At 38.0% G+C, this 22,470-nt stretch overlaps 1 protein-coding gene across 1 annotated transcript; it reads right to left on the bottom strand.

The window, feature by feature from the left end:
* Nucleotides 1–1,442: 1,442 nt before the first annotated feature.
* LOC133522386 (odorant receptor 4-like) lies at nt 1,443–22,168 on the bottom strand. Its single transcript, XM_061857709.1, has 9 exons — nt 21,391–22,168; nt 20,396–20,541; nt 19,267–19,449; nt 18,670–18,871; nt 13,526–13,622; nt 13,343–13,444; nt 9,230–9,318; nt 3,564–3,630; nt 1,443–2,565 (listed from the first exon to the last, which is right to left on the bottom strand). The coding sequence occupies exons 1-9, from the start codon at nt 21,666–21,668 to the stop codon at nt 2,506–2,508; spliced, it is 1,224 nt and encodes a 407-aa protein (XP_061713693.1). The 5' UTR covers nt 21,669–22,168; the 3' UTR covers nt 1,443–2,505.
* Between the last annotated feature and the right edge of the window lie 302 nt (nt 22,169–22,470).

Genomic DNA, 22,470 nt, shown 5'->3' with positions numbered 1-22,470 from the left:
GCAACAAGGTTGCGTTAAACGTTTAACGCTATAATGGGTAAAATAAAATAGTAAGAGTTTGTGATGGGTAAATTCGTCGATTAGCTCAGCCGGTCCCATGGTTAGCACTCTGGACTCTGAATCCAGGGATCCGAGTTCAAATCTCGGTGGAACCTGACTTATTGTATTTTTTCTTTTTATATTTTCTATTATTTATCTCCACATTACGAAGTTTCACTTTTTCCTCGCGGAGGGACTCCACGCCCAATTTTTTTATTTGGGAGGGTTGCTTTTGATTTTTGTTTGTTGCAGTATCTGGAGGCTTATTCCGATCGTAAAAAGCTGCCAACAGTGACATTTTTGGTTGACGCAATGTTGACCTAAAAGCAAGTACTTATTATATTCATACTTACTGCTTATAGAGTCGCCTCACGCGTCCGCCCGTGAGGGACAAAACATACGCAATGTGACGAAATTGAAAACACTATTTTATATTTCTGACAACATATCAAAAACAAGTTTCCTAATTTAGTCCGGTTCATTGTTGCCCTCACCTACCTACTACCTAACCTACCGTTTAAAAGTGGCACGTAGGACTTTTTAGATGCAGACAAAAAATAAAGTGAGACTATGACAAGAACCAACAATAATAGCGGTTTTGCTGCTACTGCTACTGAAAGTTCCATAAAGCCATCCTCTTCTTTCATACTCGCCCTCCCCTTGTCTTCCCCATAGTTATACTTCCTTCGAGCTTACTAGTGTTAACAGTTGATATATCATATCCATAACAGATCAAATTCATTACCTACCTACAGATACTATAACAATTTTCAATATCAACCCTAGAAGGCATCAATTATTAAAATTTTAGAAATAAACCCACCACTAAAGTACTTTACGTGTTAATTAGGAAGGCAAAACTCGTATTGGCTTTGTATAATAACAAAGTCCTATTTAGCTGGTAGATTAGATACCTGTGAAGTCATAAACCGAAGCACAAGTTATTAATATTATTGGAGTAGCCATACACGTATACTCGTACAGTCACCATCACATATATCGGAGCGGCCGAGTTGCTCAAATATATCTGAACATGCACTAGAGCCTGTTCAGATATTTGTGAACCCTTTGGCTGGTCCGATATATTTGATGGCGAATGTACACAGACGCGTGCGCGATAGCTCGTGGTAATCACCCGACACTAATGTTTTTCTAGGCCTGCAATGTTAACGTCCCATCGTAAATCAGGAAAGTCCTTGCCCAGTGCGACCCACCCTATACGATGGAATAATTTCGCTCTCCTCCCAAATAAATAAATTCCCCTTGCCGAGACCAGCATCCATTTATTGCAGAGTATGAGAATTTAATTAAAAATTTATAACAGGATCAGGTTTTAGTACCGACTTCGCATCCATAAACTTCATATAACTACTTCTTTTGATTATTTTACAGATTTTTGCAGGGAATGTATTTTACAGTACATATGGTGCTACTTTTCTGCACTAGTGCGTTAATTAACACATTATGTAACTATGTCGAAAATTCAGCGTCATATGTACTGTAAAACGTTGTACGATACATGTGCGAATAGGTAATTCGCAACTCGTGTCGATTTAAAACACTCCCTTAGGTCGTGTTTTAATTTATCGCCACTCGTTACGTATAATCCTATTTTTCGCACTTGTATGGTAGATAACTATTTTCTACTCGTATAATAACAGTAAGGTAGTTAAGCTACAGGTAAATCGTTTAGCATTTACGACCGGTTTGGCCTAGTGGGTAGTGACCCTGCCTACGAAGCTGATGGTCCCGGGTTCAAATCCTGGTAAGGGCATTTATTTGTGTGATGAGCATGGATATTTGTTCCTGAGTCATGGGTGTTTTCTATGTATTTAAGTATTTATAAATATTTATATATTGTATATATCGTTGTCTATGTACCCTCAACACAAGCCTTATTGAGCTTACTGTGGGACTTAGTCAATTTGTGTAATAATGTCCTATAATATTTATTTATTTAGTTAGGTAGAAGAAGAGAGCAGTAAAATTGATTAGAGCTGAAAAATACTTTAGAGAAAGGCACAAGGCAGAATTAAGAAAAAAAAGCAATTTTTCACGGATTATATTTTGCCTAGTGATGTGTTTTACCGTTACCTCTGAGCTACACAAGAAAAAGTAAAGGCTGACTCCTCATTGTCTATGTGGCGTCCGACACCTCATTGTCTATGATGGCTGATCGGTGATCACGTGGGGCATTCCATTGAAAACGAAGCGCAGGAAGCTCCGGTCCGGCCCCAGCCCGGTCTAGCGTGAGTCATCCTTTACCTCTATAATTTTATTCAGAAATAATAAATAATTACTCAAGTTTTCATACACTGTCACCCAGGTATTCAATTTAAGAGAAACAAAGCTCTTTTTCACCTACGAGTATTTATTGTATTTAAGTTAGACATGATTTACATTCACTAACAAGTGCTCGTGGGTATTAATAAATTAAAGTCTCGTGGTAGCCTACAATATCTTATTTTAGTCACTTCTATAAACCGTATATAAAAGAGTAAAATAAGAATAAGAGTTCGTTATTATCTGAAACAAATAAAAACATTGTAATTATTTCATTAATTTTAAAAGGACACTAGAGTCCGTTGCACCGATTTCATTAGAAAGAAATGAAGTAAATAGTGTTATTAAAATCGTCATATTCTCAAAGAAATTTGACATTAATGATGCCATTGCCACACGTTAATATTGGAAATGCCATGCAGAATTTAGCTCGGTCTGACTCTAGACCAGTGACGGATTTGCCCTAAGGCCCAGTAGGCCCGGGCCTAGGGCGGCCAAAAATTAGGAGCGGCAGTCTGCTCTGGACCCCTTTATTGTCTTATAAGGGTCTCTTTGAAAATTAACACAAAAATGTACTCAGCTAAGACTCAGATCTAGTTATGTACATACTTACTTACGTGGTGGTCGATAGGTAAAATCACCAACCCATAAATATAAAAGGCTTTACCCTCAATATGGGGTAGATGCCTAATAAGCTGGAAACGCGGGAGACACCTTCATTTTGGCGTTCTAACAGTCGTCTTAAGTGAACCACCATGAGCCACTAGAGAAAACAAATATACCGGTCCTTTGTTATTAAAGTATATTTATATTCCACTTCCCTAACAGGGATACGTAAACGGGATCTATCAATAACGATGGTATCGTCGCAGCTAGTGCTGATTTAGCCATGCGAGTAGAAACTATGTCTTATTTTGTTACCACTTAGTGGATTTCTCAAAGGCAAGTCAGCATAGAAATGGTCTCTCATCGCCCTGCATAAAGAATTACGCCCACCCATTAAGATAAGAACACGCACACATAGCTTTTCATACATTTTTCCACACACTTGACTGAAGCTGACGAGTGACGAGGTTATTTTGATAATGTTGTAATGCTCTTAGGCATCAACAATTTTACTCGTTTTTCTTCGCTCATATTACGTTAATGCAATGGCGTCATGAAACCGTAACGCTCACAAAGTACAGATCCAGTCACATGTCGCAGGGGAAAATGAAACATAATATATTTAAAATACTTACAGAACGATAAGTTGTCATTGTAATCGGGCCAAATTTCAGCGCTGTGAAATATAACGGCTTTTGAGATCTGAAAACAGAATAAATAGTAGAAATTATAATAAACATATCTTGTTCACTTGTGTCTATTTTCGTTAACGTTGACCTTTACGTCAATTTTAAAACACCTAGAGGTTAGTGGACGGACGCTTCTCCATACAAACGTAGTCCCCATTTTCCTCCTTGGATATTGACAAATAGCTATGGCCCTTCGTTCGACTTTTATCGTTTTTAGTGTTCAGTAAAAAACTTTGTTTACGTAACACTTATGGAATCACTTTGGTTTTGCAAATCGGTTATATGCTATTTTCTCAGAGACCGTTTGACGGAGACAGCTAAAACTTGGAACAGTTAAAGTAATTACCGCCACTAATATTGTAAATAAGTTAAACCTGCTTATTTCTTATTTTGGGGGGAAATTTAGGGGGTTGAGAGGGGTAAGCTGAATTTATTTTTTATTTGTAATAATCGTGTGGGATATATTGGAAAGCTTGCAAAATTTTGAGCCAATGGACTCATTTCGAGTTCATTTTACGTGCAGTAGTTTCGATAAAAAATGCATTTCAAGTTGCAAGTTTTCATACAATAGATTTCTCCTCTGTCCTGGCGATTTTTGCAAAAACTATAGCGAACAGGAAGCTGAGCAGACAATAACCAAGTACAACGACCATGGAGACGGCGGGAAAATTATCACGGTAACCATATCTTTCTTCTTCTCTCTTAGATCTTAGGCAATCAATACTTAGTAAATCTCCTCTGGAGTTGCAGGTGTACATAGGCTACGGATACTGCTTACCATCAGGCGGGCCGTATGCTTGTTTGCCACCGACGTAGTATAACAAAAAAAGTCTCTATTATGGTTGTCCTATTACTTTGAAATACAACCTTATTTGAATAGAAATAAGTTTCAATTTGTAACGGGATTTTGCACTAGTTTAAGTCATTTGGTAAATTGGTTATTGGCATTAATATGTGCATAGAGTTACTAAATTGTAGACAGACAGGATTTCAAATTTTGACTATGACTGACAATTCAGTATCTGATTAGTCAAATTAGTGTTGAGTTAAGCAAACCTCAATAATGTTTGTGTGATGAACAGATAGGAACCTAATATTACAAATCGTAATTTTCATACAATATAACTACTAACATAAAAACCAGTTTTTAGTAAAAACGGTTTTTTCTTAGTTAAAACTTACTTTATCCCTTGGAGTGGTAGGCCGTCGACTCCCGACCGATTATGTCATTTAAATTTCAAATTTGATTGATTGAATTAAATCAAAGTTCCAATAACTCAAAAACGACATATGCCACTTGAAGAGTTATGGAACACCTCAGTGAAAACCCGTTTTACTAGTAAAACTAGTTTTCCGAAACGCATTTTCACTAGTTGTAACTCGGATGTTTCAGTCAAAACTAGTTGACGCAAAGTACATTGGTGAATACTAGGTAGTTTTAACTAATTATTCCAACTTGATTTCAAATCTAGTTTTGACCGGGAAAATGCATTGTCACTAGGTGAATTTAGTTTCCACGGTATTCTGCCAAAGTTAAAAGATATGTGCTATGACGAGCGGAGCGAGAAGTAATGTGTTAGGCAAACAGGCCCGCGAATTTGAGAGAGAATAGCGAGATATTATGAAATTTTTCAGACTTTTGCGCAGAGGCGGCATTAGGCGTAGGCTACGGCCTCGCGGTCTGACTGGCCCCGCGTCTATTGGCACGCGCTCTTGCATTTTGCGAGGCTCTTAAATATGCCTAAGCCCAATGGTTCAGGCATATTTCGGCAACCAGAAAGCCTCGCAAAATGTACCTTGCCCACATTAAATTTTGGTCTTGCGCCGCAACTGCATTTGCCCCAATATGTAAACTGAAACAGGACGGGATTCAATCATGTGCACTTACTTTTATTATTTTCGTGGCTACAGGCAGATTCTAATAAATTAACCATACATAAATGTCTCAAGTCAGCTAATATTAAATAAGATAAAATTTATTTTTTCTTTTTGCTTCATTAATTTCTCTTATTATTTAAGAACGTCGGTAAAAAAAAATCGTTAAAACTTTATGTTAAAACGGTTTATCTAATAAACGAGTCTGACAACTATCAATTTTCCATTTTGAGTCGTGTCTTGTCTACAAGATTCAAATACAACAACTCCGTGGAGGGACCGTGCGCGTTGGAGGGTCTGCCATCTTGTGGCCTGAATCGGAACCATAAACATGCACATGTACACGTCACGTGTTTTCTTGTGCATAGTAGGTTCTGTCATCTTGTGGGCTACATCGGTACAAAAAACATCACATTTACGCCTCGCGCCAAAAATCTGACGGCTCCTGTGCTGCCTCCTACAGTTCATGCACGCTCCCTCATTTTGTCGGATTTAGTTTTTCGCGTACGAAGTTGTTATTTTGGTATTCGGTAACAAATAAATAAAGAGGGAGTTTCGTATAAGTATCCTTATGCTTGCATAAACCAAAATGACGAGTCATTATCAATGGGAGTTGGTGGTTTGAATGAATATGAAGAATGAGAGGGCAACCAGTCGACAAAGCCCAAAGCAACACGGAATAACAAACGAACTTAAATCCAAGGTGCCTAGGGGGATTGTAGGAGTGAACAGCAGTGAGAAGTCATAGGTGCCTAGAATAATTCTGTTACTGTATTGGTATTCCTTGATTTGAAGTATTTCATATATTATGTATATTAACCCCATAATCTAGTAGCTTTGTCGACTTATGTAGTTTTGGGGTTCGTTTGCGTCAAAACCTGTAGTTCTAGTTTTTTGCAGACTTGTTTATGATATTGGCTCAAAGAATAATCCAAGTTTGTTACCTCAAAAGACCTGTAAAACGAAAAATATTACCTTTTCGAAGTTTTTTAAAGTAGACTAAATTTGCTACATAAGAGACTGGAATTGTTTCTGTAGACGATATTTTCGCGGTTTTCTCGATTTTTGACAAAGTTGCGTTCGGCGCTCGAGGTCTCAAACTTGGATTATTCATTGGGCCAACATCAGAAACAAGTCAGCAAAAAATCAGAACTACCGGATTTGACGCAAACGCTAATGTTTGAAATTACTTACTGGATTACCAATAGACTTTGCATTGTTTTGTACCGTACATTAGCCTTTCTTAAGAGGAAAGGGGATGAGGTCACGTATTCTCTTCTCTGTTTAAACATTAACATTATAGAAAATATTTTTCAGTAGTTAAAAGTATGTTATCCAGGGAGGAAAATGGGGACTACATTTTTGTGGAGAAGTGATTTTGAGAAGTGAAGTTAAAAATTTCGTCATCATCCCAATTTTATACTAACTATTATAAGTTTTAGGCAATCATTGCGTCTCCGTTAAATTATTGCCATAAATATCGAATAAAGTGATTAAGCCTACGCTTCAGGGTCGATTCCGATTTTGTTTAAGGATTAGCATTTTTCTCTAATCATTCGAACGCCCAAACTTGTTCTATGAATATTCTATGCTCACCCTTTGAGTTCCACCAGCCGACCGCCCCCGCATCGCGCAGTTTGATTTCTACCATTACAACTGGCTCCTCTTTGATTAAATAACAATTTCATATTTCCTGGTGAATGACAATAGTTCGCAGAGGGACTTAACGAAACGCTATCTGTTGCACTAATATGGAATGGAAGAGTGATAGAGAGACAATAGCATTTTCGACAAAGATACATTGATGCGTAAAATTTAAGACAATTTCGTGCTTAGAATTGATGGGAAAACCAGCTGTACAACTCCTTCCATTTTGCGGTAACTCTGATTGTCAAAAGTTGGGATTTCACACGGATGTCAAACTTAGGGGCACGTTTTTTTCTTACCCCTTACATGTACTAAAGTTACGATGCCGCTAATCATCGTTTGCCCCTTTCTATCATACCGATACGTCGGAAAGGGACAAACGATGATTAGCGGCATCGTAACTTTAGTACACGTTTATGAATAAGGGGGTAATTTACCTCTGTATTAAGTGCTAGGCCCCCATCGCCTGATGGGCATGTAAGTACGCCTGAGCAACACTCTGTACTGTACCACAAAATAAACGATAGCACTAAAGTATACACGGTTCTCTCGCAACAACAAGTAAATTGAAAGTAATTTTATTACTTCTTGTCTTCTTACTCTGTTACACGTTGACAATCATAAGTAGTGTCAGCGCAATCGAACAATAACTTCGCTTCGTAACGACCAATTTTAATAAACTAAACGTGGTAGTCCGGCGCGGCGACTGTCATAGGATCGCTATGTGCACGACTGTCCCGCAACCTAGCGTCCACAAGTCTAGGGGACGTCAATTCACTACATCTTATAAAACTACTCCAAAACTAAAAACTACTGAACAGATTTTAATACCACTTTCATCTATCAATAGAGTGATTCTTGAGGAAGGTTTAGATATATAACTTGTTAAGGTTTTGTGTAAATTGGTTGAAATATAACGATGTTGTCGGAAGAAATCACACTAGCTATGAGCTTTAATCGAAAACGCTGCCTAATCCGTTTGATCTCTAAGTTCTACAACAACACAAAGTACTATCTTTAATGGGTCTACAAAAAAGTCCGCGATGTTGAATCTGTACATTTTAAGGATAACTTACTATACCCATTTTGAACTTCTAGAAAAAGATCACACAATATGTGGCATTTACAAAGCTATTTAAACCGATACCGTATTAATAATTATGAAATAAATTGCGTTAGTCATATTAAGCATTTCATACAGATTACAATGGTCCCTTCAACCAAACAATTTAAATGAATATTTCTGGAGTAATCGTAAATTAAAGTTTTACTTCGAGCCATATAACTTGTACGAAATGTTAAAGATGCCATCCGCAGTTAGTTCTAATTTTTACCAGCTTATGCGCTGGGATCGCTTTACTTAACCCCACCATGCACTTCGCATTCGCACGGTCCCAGGAGGTACTGCTACGTACTTCTTGATATTTCAAGTAGTAAGTAAGTAAATATTCTGTACCAATAACTTTCCATTTTATAGGAGAATATAACTAGGTAACAACAAGCGGTCTTAGTAACTCGGACAAACAAATAAGGTCATTATTAAATTTTACACCGGCTGTTATTTTGGGAACGTAAGTACTTTTGATATTATTAAGGGATTTTAATCGTAGGCGTACTCGTGCCGCGCACCTATAGGTATACTTATAGACGTAGGAATATAATGATAATGATGTATATTTACAGACGTTAGGAAGACCGTTTATTACAAGGTTTTATATAACGTCCCAATAGTCGTATGTCACTATAAAACTTTTTTGACACTTGTTGGTTTTGGTTGTTTTGATGACGAAGCCCAAAGGTGGTCGTAGGAACTCTATGATGAAACAAAGCTAGCTAATACTAGTACAGTCTGGTCACTTAAGAATTGTCTTCACTCTTGCTGATTTGTAGACGATGGTATTTTAGAAAGAATTACAGTCCCCGACAAATGTTCTAGATATGTTTGACAAAAAACTGAATATACTTCGTATTAGTATAAAGAAAAAGTGTCTCTAATCGAACCAGCGTGTTCTGTACTTCTATTGACAATAAATAATTAACTTAAACATAAACAGATAGGCCTTTCAACTTTAGGAGAGCGCGTAGTATACCTTTGCATCAGGACGAGAAGAGCCATACGCGCGCGCCCGTCGGCGGCCCACCAACCGCTCTCGTACACCGCGTCCGCTACCCCCACGCTCTGTGAATAATACAATTTATACTCGTATACCTACATGTACTTACTCTCTGCGCACTGTGGAGGCCGTAAACCTAACGCGAGACCGATATGGACGCCACAAATATACTTATATGGGGTGGATTTTTTTTTGACATTTAGAGACCTTCCCTTTTACCTTAGAAGCAATTAGCAGTCTAGATTTTGTAAAAAAATACAGTGAGTGCCAAAAACGTAAATTTTGAAAAAACAATGGTTAAGAATTGAACCCATTTCTATTCAGGGTTTAGTGACAAAAGCTTTTAATGGGCCTTTAACCATTGATAGCTAACGGGTGGACTGAATAATGAGAGATAATGAAAACACGTATTAGAAAGTAATTATTTTAATAAATATGAACACGACAAATATTAAGCACAATTATTATCTTATATTATTTAATAAATGGACCGGTACGAAGAGAAATGAAGGAAATGTTTGGACTTATGTACCTACCTGAGAGAATAAATGTACTCGAGTTTTAGTTGTTTCGAGTTGTCGAGACATTTTTAGCTGTTTGTAAACTGAAGCCTATAAAAAACTTCATTTGAAACATTTATTGTAAACTGAAGCCACACAAAGTCATCAAAAATTATTAGTATGAAATTATTCTTGGGTGAAGGTTATATAAACGACTACGACGTTACGAAACGAATTTTTTATTCTGCTACAATATAAAAACAAAAAACGTATATTTTTAATAACATGATTTTGTAATGGTTTTTTGTAATAAGTAACTTTAAGTGTTACCCATGAAAAGCCATCTCAAGTTAATGTAAAAAAACAGTAAAATTATTCAGACTGAGTTTACCGAAAAATAAACTAAGTCACTAGATCAAAGACTAGGTTTAGGTACTTATTCCGATACGTCGAATACGTGGAACGAAATCACCGATTCACACGAGCGAGATATCGCCTAACACACAATACTCATATTGTTCCAACTAGGATTCTATTCTACATAGTATAGGTAGTTGTGTTAATATAATAACTTTTATGTTAGGTTGTAGTATATATAATAACTTGAAGGTTATGTTATCAGCGGCCGGCTTGCAAGCCGAAGAACTGTAACGGAGCTACCTATCTGTAGATAGGTAGCTCCGTTACAGTTCTTCAAGTAACTCAAGAGATTAACAATTGGAAGATAACACTACTTGCGGCTCTTTGGCATTCCTATAACTTGTCATTGTCACTGCGCTTAGCTCGTCTTCTCAAAATTTTGCCGACCCATTCGTTATTCGTTACTCGTATTCGCGGGCTGGGTTTCCGCAACTCGACGTCGCAATTCGCGCCTATTTTGCGTGATGGTGGGTTGACGGCACTACTCCTGCCAACCCAACTCTACCAGGAAGCCTAGCAGACCCTTGATGTTGCCGACGACTTCTGGGAGAGACCCCGGGGAACCGAGGTATTGTGCCCGGTATTCTGCCACCCCTGGGCATTCAAGAATGACGTGGGCGGCTGTCTCCTCCTCCTCCATGCACGCTCTGCAGAGGGGGCTATCTGTAACACGTAGGGTTAGTAGGTGTTTGTTTAGTGGGGCGTGGCCGGTTATGGCCCCAGCCATAAGCCGGAGCTGTGGCCTCTTCAGCTGTCTCAGCCTCCTCGACAAACCGGGGTCGATTGTCGGGAGGGCCTCCTTCGCCTGCCTGCACGTGCCTAGGTTAGACCAGTACTGTTGGTGTTTTACCTTGGTGTTGCATCTCAGCATGTTCCGGAGCCAGGCATAAGGCAGAGGTATGATTGGCTCCGGTCCTGCCACCCTCAGTTCCGAGCCACCTCTCGCCAATATGTCGGCTGCATCGTTCCCTCGCGAGTTGCTGTGTCCCTTAATCCACTGCAGAGTTACGCTGGTGGTGGTGCTTACCTCTGACAGAGCCTTGTGGCATTCGTAGATTAGCCCTGAGGTCAAAGTATAACTTTGCAGAGCTTGCAGTACTGACCGACTGTCAGAGAGTATGCGGATGGGGTAGTCCTCTACTTTCCTTGAGACGATTGCGTGTGCTGCCATTATGATGCCCATACATTCTGCCTGGAAGACTGTGTTGTGGGCGCCTAGTGGTGTTGAGATATGTATGTTTAGGTCCTCTGAGAATACTCCCGCGCCAGTGCCTGACCTTGTCTTTGATCCATCCGTGAAGATTCTCAGCTCTCTCGGGTTAAGTCCTTCACGAGGTTCTTCGTGTAACTGTATCTTGTATTTCTTGTCGAAGATGTATTGCCTGGGTATCCTGTCAGTCACCGCTTCTATAAGCGGTTCCTTACCTATCGCCTCGTAGAGGATCTCGGTGTGTGGTACCCTAGGTGGTCTCCAGAGATTCGATTTTTTGAGACGTACCGCCGAAGCTAGCGCTTCCTGTTGTATAAAGAGGTGCAGCGGCGGCAGGCCCAGTAAAGCTTCCAGGGCCGCGGTTGGTGTTGTCCTCATGCAGCCCGTAGTCGCCAAACAGGCCAACCTCTGGAGTCGTTGTAGTTTAGCTTCAACTGTGGATAGTTTGGTGCGTGGCCACCAAACTATTGCACCGTAGCTTATTATTGGTCGTATGACTGCCTGGTAAAGCCATAGAGTTATCTTTGGGGTTAGCCCCCAGGTCCTACCCACCATTCTACGACATTGCCAGAATACGACTGTGGCTTTGTCAATTTTGCCGTTTAAGTGATTACTCCAATTCAATTTGCTGTCAAGTATTACCGCTAAATACTCCGCAGATAGTTGGAGTTCAGTGTCGAACAGTTTGGGAAGGCAGAAGTTTCCCAAGTTGCGTTTGTTGGTGAACATAACCAGCTCAGTTTTGTTGGGATTGACTGAGAGTTCGTTGTTAATACACCAGCACTCCACGATGGCTAGTGCAGAGCGGGTAACATCGCATACCGTACCTGAATGATTGCCGCTCGTCAGTATCACTATGTCGTCAGCATAGCCGATTGTGTAATAGTGATTATTGTTAAGTGTGGTGATCAGGTCATTCACCACCAGGTTCCATAGTAGTGGTGATAGGACTCCTCCTTGGGGGCATCCTTTTGCCACTAATGCTTGTTGTGTTTCGCCCGTCCCGAGTTTGATAGTTCGTTGGCTCAACATGTTGTTTATCCATTCTGTCATAACTGCATTCGCGCCATGTCTTACCAGTGCTGCTGTAATGCTGCTGAACCTGGTCCTGTCGAAAGCCCCTTCTATGTCTATGAAGGTTCCTAAGCACATGGATCTGTTTTTGATCGCCACCTCAATCTTACTTACCACTGCCAACCCATGTAAGTGAAACAGCATTTTGAAGAATTCGCTTCGCAGTGTTAGATGTACAAGTCCGAAAAAATAGCCCAAATTACCAACTATTATAGGAAGATTCGTTACACAACACAATGCGCGCGCGATTACGCGCATAGCACAATGAAATTTAATAATGATACGCGGTTTGCATGTGCAGCATTTTACAGTCATAAGTATTTGTTGCGCGCAAGGTAGATATTGTTTTTTTTTTCATGTACCTGTGGGTTAATTTAGTGACTGGTAAATCTAAAAGAGAAAAGGAGAGAACATTGAAAATTATAAGAAATAACTAACATTGTTACGATATAAAGTGTTCGTTGCGTTAACTTTGAAGTTCGACTTTTTATAGTTTCTAGATACGGCACATTATGTCCTGCGTTCTTAAAATTAAGGCTATTGCCAGGTTATACTTGGCATTTCAAAGTGCAGTGGCTAACTATTTACCTAATATAAAAGTGGACTCTAAACAATACCAACGGTGAATAAACATAATGCTCATAATTTATTGCAGCTTGAAAAAAACATATTCTGTTCATATTACGAAATGTTACACATTTAGGAGGCAGTCCAAGAAAGAGATGGCGGGATGACGTCGACCCTTTTTGCAGCAACTGCCGCGAGCATGCACCAAACCGTGATGTGTGGCGGAAGAAAGGGGAGGCCTTTGCCCAGCAGTGGGACACAAGATAGGCTAATAAAAAAGTCATTGACTAAGTAAATGTGCACAACATGATATCTTACTGCTCGATATACGTCATCGGCGTAAGAACAAAGAATCCCAACTTGAGTCATCACCGCTCCCAAAAATAATTTGTTACTCATGTCCATCCAAGGCTCGAGAAGCTAAAATAAAATACATTATCAATGTATATATACATATTTATCCGATTTCCTATTATAAATACGTGAGCACTCAAAACTTACAACGATGACAAATACGACGCAGCATATGTTGCCGGAACTGAACAGAACGTTGATTAGATTGAGAAATGAGAATGTGTCCTCCATGTCGTTTCTGTAACTGTAAAAAATATTACTTAGGGTCAGAGTGCAGAGACCAGAACAATGATTAGTATTTATAATAAATTAATAATGGTTTTATGTTCGCCCATAATATAAAACGATTTTCGCCAATTTGCTCGGAAATATTCACCTTATTGTAGAAAATTGTACAAAAAGTCCTACATTATAGACAAACATAAATAGGAAAAAAATCAAAACCATTATTGTAATGATTTAAAGGATGGTAAGTTCATTACTATGTTGTTTATTATCTTTAAAAACGTGCGCACTAAGAAAAATCAAATCAAACAGCCAATTAGGTACATTACCTATTACCAGGCCTCCATCAAACTACAGGATAGAGTAGGGCGATAAATTACACTACTTGTCTCGCTCTTATAAAACAGTCGTAGATCGTGCGACTAGCTTAATAAAATCAAAGACTATAGTACATTATTGCAGAGGCCGGGAAAAGGCAATTCGTGGATGAGTTTCGATTTCGACCGACAATGAAGACGAATCCACGATTTGCTGTTCCTGCCGAGGCCTATATAGTGCTTTTCTCCAAACATGCGAGGAAATCAGGTAAAATAATCATAATTAATTAAACATGAACCATCACTCAAATCGAACCTTCACATCAAAACGTCAAAATCAATTTCCCTCTTTAATTATTTTTTAAAAGTTAAAGGCACAACTATTCTGCCATTCAGTACCATTCAATATAATTGTACGATATAAGCTGTATTTGCACGCATGAAATCCTTAAAAAAATATAAATGTTATATAGTCTTTGATTGTATTAAGCAGTATTCACACGATCATACACGTCGGTCTTACACAACTCTATCCTATAGCTTGAAATGATGCTGACCGGGTCGTGTAGGGGCGGCCCGCAGCTATGTATATTAATTGGCTGTATGCGTTTGTTCTTAGTGGATACATGTTTTTAAAAAGTAAATAACAATACAGTAATAATAACTTTCCCGTCCGCTACAATAATGTTTATAATTTTTTTTTATTTGTGTTTGACCATAACGAAGATTTCACGTACTATTTTTGCTACAATAAGGTGAACACTTCCGAGTATAACGATCTCTACAAAGTTTTTTTTTTAGATAAAAAAGTTGTCGATTGAACTGTCAATTTATGTTCGTTATTTCATTATTTCCGTATTATTTTATTGAAATTTCTTTCGTTTTGTTTTATTGCGGTAATTAAACTTAATTGTTAGAATACTTTCAATAAGCATGAGTGAAATAGTGATGAAGACGGATTACATTTTTTCAGGTTGTATTTTGACCTTTCAAATATGTTCTCACTGCTGTCTTGAAAAATTTTGTATACTACACGAGATCTAAGTTATTAACATCTCGTGCGCTTTTGACTCATTTACTGCGCTCAAGATACGAGCGTAGCCAGTGAATCTATTATAGAATCTTCGCTTGCTCGGGACTCAAAATAAGCACTCGAAGAAATATCAAACTTTGCTCTTTTAATGTACAAATAACTATTGTCGTTTTTCATGTGAAGGTTCGACTTGAGTGATGCTTGTTTAAATAAGTGAGTGCCTGGGCGACCGAGCAAAGCTCGGTTATAACTATTTATTGTAGGTAATATGTTGATGTTTATGTGATAATCTACATAAACTTAAAAAAGTAAAATGTGAACTGACAATTATTATTATTTACAATCGATTCAGGTCAGGTGTTTGATTTCAGTGATACTAAAAACTGATGTGATCACATGAAGGCTTTCCTTACTTTTTTTTTATTTAGGTCCTTTCTCAGAATGAAAGTTCGAATATTAAAATATAATAAAAAAAATTGGGCCACCAAAGTCACACAATACGCTCGGGTCGGAGAAGTGCCCTAAGACTATCACAGCTAAACGTACCGTAGATATTTCTGATAGGTTTTCAAGATGTCGCTTTTCTACATTGTCTCAGGTCTGGGTGTTTGTGGTACCTTCGTTGTTTCTGATTTCCAGGACAAAAGTGCTTTAGCTACTTACTTGTGATGTTATCCACATTAATTTGTTTGTTTTTTCAATATTTGTAATCTCAACCTTACAGCACTTGTCACAGAGTAACGCCATCTATCGTCAATTTCTCTTATTACATAGCTCGTTAGTTATGGTTCAATTTAGGTTCATTGCGCGAGACATTGTAGTTAGTTTTTATGGCATTATCCGAGTGATGGCGTCACAAAAACTACCCTAGAAACTGTATTTCAAATTTGTATCAGTAATTTTTTCGTTTTGCACTATTGCTTCATAAGTCTCAATAAAATAAAAACACGAAAGCATAAATCTTATTCACGTAATTAGTATAGCTAAATGTTAGACATATTTATGAGAAATATATACTACTCCGAAGAAAAAAATATTTATTTAAGTTTAATCAGCGTAACTTAAAAAGAAAGATTCAATTTAGGCATGTCACGAACTCTTTGGTATCTAAACATCTAAACTTTTTTTGAATTTTTTGTTGAAATATACTGGCTGATTAAAAGAAAGAACGGTTTGTTTTTTTTTATGATGTTTTGTTTTGTTTTACGTTGTTCAATAATTGATCGTTAGCGTACGTTTTTGTCCAAAAAATAAGGTTTTCTTAAGTAAATTCATTAAATATTCATTTTATTGAATAATGGAGCGACATCGAAGACATATGGACATGAATACTGCAACCAGGGCTGTTACACTGGTTGCAGAAGGTAATTAACAGCGTTCGGTGGCTTTGCGGCTAGGATTTTCTCGTCAAACAATCCAAAATGCTTGGAATCGCTTTCAGCGGACCGGTAGTGTTGCAAGGAGACCTGGGTCAGGTAGGATTCGTGCTTACATCCGATTAAGTGCCCGATGAGAACGCTCAGTTACGGCTCGTACACTACAAAATCGACTACGGTTGACGACAGGTACTCGTGTCAGTGACCAAACGATTCGTAACCGACTGCATGAAGATCACCAAACATCCAGACGACGAGTGGTTCGAATTCCGCTGTCCAGGGTTCAACGTACAAATCGTAGAAATGTCTGTCGCCGATATTTGAACTGGAACCTTAACCAGTGTGGCATGGTTCTTTTTACAGACGAGTGCAAAGTGAAGTTTTTTAATGACGATTGGCATGTTAGAGTTTGGAGACGACGTGGCGAACGCTTTTCTGAAGCTTGCATCCATGAAGTTGACCGTTTCGGAGGGCCCAATGTTATGGTTTGGGCCGGCATAAGCCTACACGGGAAAACGGAGCTGGTCATTTTAAATGAAGGTACTGTAACTGCACAGCGGTACATCGAAAGCCTCATTAGACCCAACGTGATCTCATTTTCACAGCGAGTGGGCCCTGGCTTCATCCTGATGCAGGACAATGCCCGTGCTCATACAGCTCGAGCGACTAAAGCTGTACTTGATGAAGCTCACATTGATGTCTTACCATGGCCTGCCAACAGCCCTGATTTAAATCCAATAGAAGACTTGTGGAACCAGTTAAAACGACGTATTAGGGAGAGTCAGCAAGAGGTTAACAACCAGCAGCAACTCATAAACGTTTTTAAAAGGGCTTGGGATGCTATTCCAGAGGAGAATGTGAAAAACTTGATCGAAAGCATGCACTCAAGGGTGCAAGAATGTAATGTTAAAAGAGGAGAACATACCCGTTACTAACAAAAGTGTTACTAAGTGATTTAAGTCATTTTGTTTAATTTTCAGTGATTTCTAAGTTTTAAGTTTTTTTATTAGAGAAGTAAATTTTCATTCAAACTTTAATTTCTTTTTTTTTTATTCGTTAATGGTTATAGAAATGCACATAATTGTAAAAAAAGAATGCCATTTTTTATTGTAAAAAATATTTTTTTTTTTCACATAAAACAAGTATGTTTTAAGTTACAGCCAAAAAACTGAGTAGCCCTTATTTTCTTTTGAGGAGTATATATTGTTATCTCAAACATTAACTACATTTTTTTAAACTTGTCTAAAAACAATAATAATTAAAAAAATATATATAAACTTGAAAAAAAAACAAAAGTTACTTCACCGGGCGGGATTCGAACCCGTAACACTGGTTGTTTCTTGCCGTCCGCGGCCTATCCGGCTGGACCAGACGGACAGTGGCATTCAAGACGAAATTAGCGACCATATTCTGCGTCGAAAGAAAAACGCATGATAACTCGAAAACACGCGTTTACCCAAACATAAGACTAATCTAGATCGATTGTTTACCCCCAAAAACCCCCATATACCAAATTTCAGCGAAATCGTTAGAGCCGTTTCCGAGATCCCTGAAATATATATATATATATATATATATATATATATATATATATACAAGAATTACTCGTTTAAAGGTATAAGATAAGTGATTTATTTTGCCTTTTTGTCCCGCATATTTGGAGAAAAGCACTATATGTATTTGTATAAGCCTCGGCAGAAATATCAATTCGTGGATTCGACTTCTTTGTCGAAAATCAAATATCATCCACGAATTGCCATTTCCCAGCCTCCTCTGCAATAATAAGTAGTAGCTATAGGTAAACTTATGTGAATCGAACTTTATTTACGGACAGTTGGACTCGCTACGCTCGTGGTTCAATTTTGGAATTTTTCGCTGGCTCTGTTTACAATATTAACAACTTTGCCCCCTTGCTAAACAAATAACTGTTAGATTACCGAAGAAATCTGCACCTTAACTTAACACGCTGAGAATCTATATTAGAGGTTTCAAGAAATTATAGGCCGTCCTTACACAAATTGACTCAAGCATTGACACAAGTAAGCTTAAAAGGCTTGTGTTGTGGCTTGTGAGTATTCAGACAACAATATATATAATACCTACTTAAATATATAGGAAACACCCATGACTCAGGAACAAATATCTATGCTCATCACATAAATAAATACCTTTACCAAGATTCGAACTCAGCATGGCTCAATAGGCAGAGTTAGAGGCGGTCGTCAGACTTAAAATATAATCTCAATCAGACTTGAAATACTTAAGATTGAAGATGGCAACTATTGGGGGTATGTCAATCACTCGGACATTTACATTATCTATTGGCCAAACTCGCTTTACCTAATGAGTCTTTGATGTATTTTGACAAGCTTCACTATGTCGCCGTAGCAATCGATACTGTCAAGGGACTGTCCCGCAGGGTCTGCATTGGCGGCCAGTCGCCGGACCTTCACCTGCAGCTGGCGGAGCAGCATGCTGATGTGGCTCGCCATCGTCGTGAACATCATGTCGGAGCCCAACATGCCCCACACACTTGATGTACCTGCCAAGTATTATTGAGAGTACCTGTCTGATTTCTTAACATAATTATTACTCCATCACTTTCATAAGTTTTATCCAAACTATAAGTACTGGTATCGTTGTGGCCCTTTTTTCTTACTCGGTATTCAGTGTGTTCTGCCATTTTGACCAAATATTGCTAACTATTACACCTTCTTAGAAGGAATAATTGTCGTTCAAGCGGTGTTTCGCTATTTATGAGTAAATAAAACACTTTTTCATGTGGACTAGAACGTAAAAATCCGTTATTAAATTCATACAAAAAATTTAATCTTTTTATTAATTACGGTCACTATGTCAAAGTGGACCAAACTTACGGTTTTGGTGTGAACTAAGTGATAAAATAATATTTCAGTCATAAAAACCAATCAATCTTACCTGAAAACACTTCAAACGCGTAAACAAATTCATGATAAATGCTCTTGGTTTTATCAAAGGGATATGTCGCGTGCCACACATAGCCCAGATCCGAAGGTTGATTTTGGATTCTCCGGTAAAGATAAACTCCTATAGGCGTTATGTTATACATTGCCACGCCAAACACGTTGAAAAATGTATACCCTAATAAAGAAATAAATAAATCAAAATCAGCCTAAATTACGATTAAGAAATTTTGCATGGATAATCAAGTAACTATCTATTTGTAGATTCATCAATCATTATTGATAAGTCGTATTAACTCTGTATGGATTTATGTCCGAATTTATATCAGTATCTAGACTGTATACTAAAACCATTCCAAATAACATTGGACTCTGGGAGATGACCAAATTAGGGATTGTAAACCTTTTATGTGAAGTTGTAATATTATTTTTATGTAGAGTACTTGTGCTCATTGCAATAATCTCTTACTAGTGGTCTCTGAGCTGTAGCAACCTCGCAAATCCCAATATTTGCGCCATTTTCTAAAGTTAACGTTTACTAAAGAAAACGCATAACTTTAGCTTTCGTATTCCGCACCTGTTTATTTAAGTTCAGTTAATTAAACGTAGCTATCATTTTTGCCTACTTTTAGTCAATCACCAAAGTATTTGATCAAATAGTGTGAAAATTTTAAAAAGAGATTTACCTACCTTAATTTGTAAGTGACAATTTGTTACAAGATAGGGACATGATAGTTCATAACTTCTGCACTTTGCAGTGCGAACACGAGAGCCACGGTTTCGGGGCCTAAAGAAGCTAAGTGAGTGGAATACGCTGCGATGTTTGAACGGTGTTTCATTTCGCTTTCTCGGAGTCCTTAGACTGCTTAGCGTGAACTGTAATTCTACAAGTTGAATTACTTGGCGGCTTGCATGTCTTAATGAAACCAATCAAGAAATCTTTTAATTACATTTTGCGATGTGAAAAATGTCCAAAGAGAAAACAAACTTTTACTTTTATTCTTTAGCGATCGCTTTCATTATATAATTACTAGGACACCGTAATTCGTAATATTGGGATCCCTAACCTAATTATGTTTGTCAGCATTAATTAAAGCCTTAAGTTACACAGTGCAAGCTCTTACAAGATTGTCCCAATCGAAGTGCTCTTAAGCTTTCTTCCTTAATTTTATCTTCCTCCTCATTTTCACAAGTTACCGGCCATATCTCTGCCAAGTCAATCAGCAATCTTCGAAACGTATGTCGTTTGAACCACAGAGTAAGAAGTTTGCTTAAACCTGTAATGAAATAAATGTATATGTATTAGGTTATGAACAAGTGTAACTGTGACCTAAAATGAGAGTAATGGACTCTCATAAGCTAGATGTACTATATTAATGTTTTTATCTACACACATATCAAAAACCGCACTTATCCGCGAGTTTCGCTAAAAGAGCAAAGATCCCCAATGTTGGCTTTAATTTGAGTTTGTGAATATATCATAGAAAGTTTATAATGTGTGTACATAAAATAGTATATGATCGTGTGGTCGTTTTAAGAAACTCACTTCGTTCGTCTCTTAAACCCACACTTGTGTTTTAATGCCTTTCATTATGTAGCAATCACATAAACTACTATTATAACTCCTGGGTCACTCTGTCGCCCCGTGATCTGAACGAGGTGTCTTTTACCTACCTCGCCAGATAACTTCGTGGTCTGTTACCGAGTTACGCACTCTTTCCTCAATATGTCTAACAAAAGTGACGCAACGATTTTTTACGCTGTGATATATACCCTTAGTCATACATAAGTAGCTAATAAGTAATAAGATTATTTCATATAATGGTAAGCTTCCAGTGTCTGGCACTATGAAACTTCTGAGTTTTTTTTTGTATTGGTAAGAAATGAGGGAAGGAAAGCAGGAGGAAGAAGAAGACTTCATTAATTCGTGTTTGAAAACGTCTACTGCATCCTGTTTCTTGAATTTAAAAAATGGAAAAAAGGAGGATTTTATACGCTTTGTGTACCTCCGTGTACCTGTAATAGAAACCTGTACAAGTGTACACCTCTCCCTAAAACCAGCTGTTTAAAAGACCCTTCCTTCAAAATGTTGAAGTCAGTTAAACCGCTGCGTATCGGCGACGTACCCATCATACCGTATCCAACAATATGCAAGCTCGACACGAACTCCGCGACGGACGAGGTGTTGATGACGAGGCCGGCGACGTAGGTGATCTCGCCCGCCACCAGCAGCATCACAGCCAGCGCCGAAACCGCGTATAGCGCGCCGCTCCGCGCGCGCGCCCACGCGTTACTCGGCACCGCGTCAATGAAAGACAGCCCGATCATCCGGGTGCAATAGTTGCACAGTTCTAAACTTTTATAAATCTCAGTAAGGGCGCGTGCTTTCGCGTCCATCGTTATTGAGGTATTGAAATCGAATTATAATAAAAATACCAGATCACAGATCACACATTTCCATATTGTCCCACCCCTGAGTTAACCCTAAATTGGCCTGAGGCGGCCCCTTACCGCGCTTTGAATTTTATAAAAGTATTTAATCAGGAAACAGGTCGGGAGCTACCAAACTAGGTCAATTACGTAATAATCAGCTTGGAAATCTAATCTTCGCGTTTTCTCATTATTGGCTCAAAAAAAATAAATTATTGTTCCTGCGAATCCTTACAGAAATAAGTACCATGGCTTTAAGGTACGTATACCTACAGAGTGATTTTTAAGGCTTATCATAAAATCCGCGTTACTAATTCAGATTAAGAAAAAAAAGTACAAATACTTGTACCAGCCTATTGTGTTATCGTAATTATCAATTAACCTATAAGAAAATTGCGGTCAAAGTTAGTATTTTTGAGCTAAACAAGATTGCAGTGTTCATATTAAAATAAATTTATCTTCTCAATAAATAGACATACAAAGAAAATAACCAGGATTAATAAATTTAGGGGGTGACTTATAAATATTAACCTGATTGTATCTGCAACTCCCAAGGATATGCTGTTGTACCCATTTTACAAAAAGAGTTGGTTTATGGAATAATCCATGTATGTAAATCTTTTGATAGACTATTGAAGGGTTGGGATTAACTAGGTACAAATTATATTTGTAATAAATAAGTTTTGTGAAACTAAATATGATGTTGGAAAATAATAGGTTCTCAGTTAACAAGTTTGTAATAAGTAGGTACCTACATTGTAACTTGATA

This window comes from Cydia pomonella, chromosome 1 (genome assembly GCF_033807575.1).
Source record: "Cydia pomonella isolate Wapato2018A chromosome 1, ilCydPomo1, whole genome shotgun sequence".
Classification (NCBI taxonomy): domain Eukaryota; kingdom Metazoa; phylum Arthropoda; class Insecta; order Lepidoptera; family Tortricidae; genus Cydia; species Cydia pomonella.
This window is presented reverse-complemented; position numbering and strand designations above follow the sequence as displayed.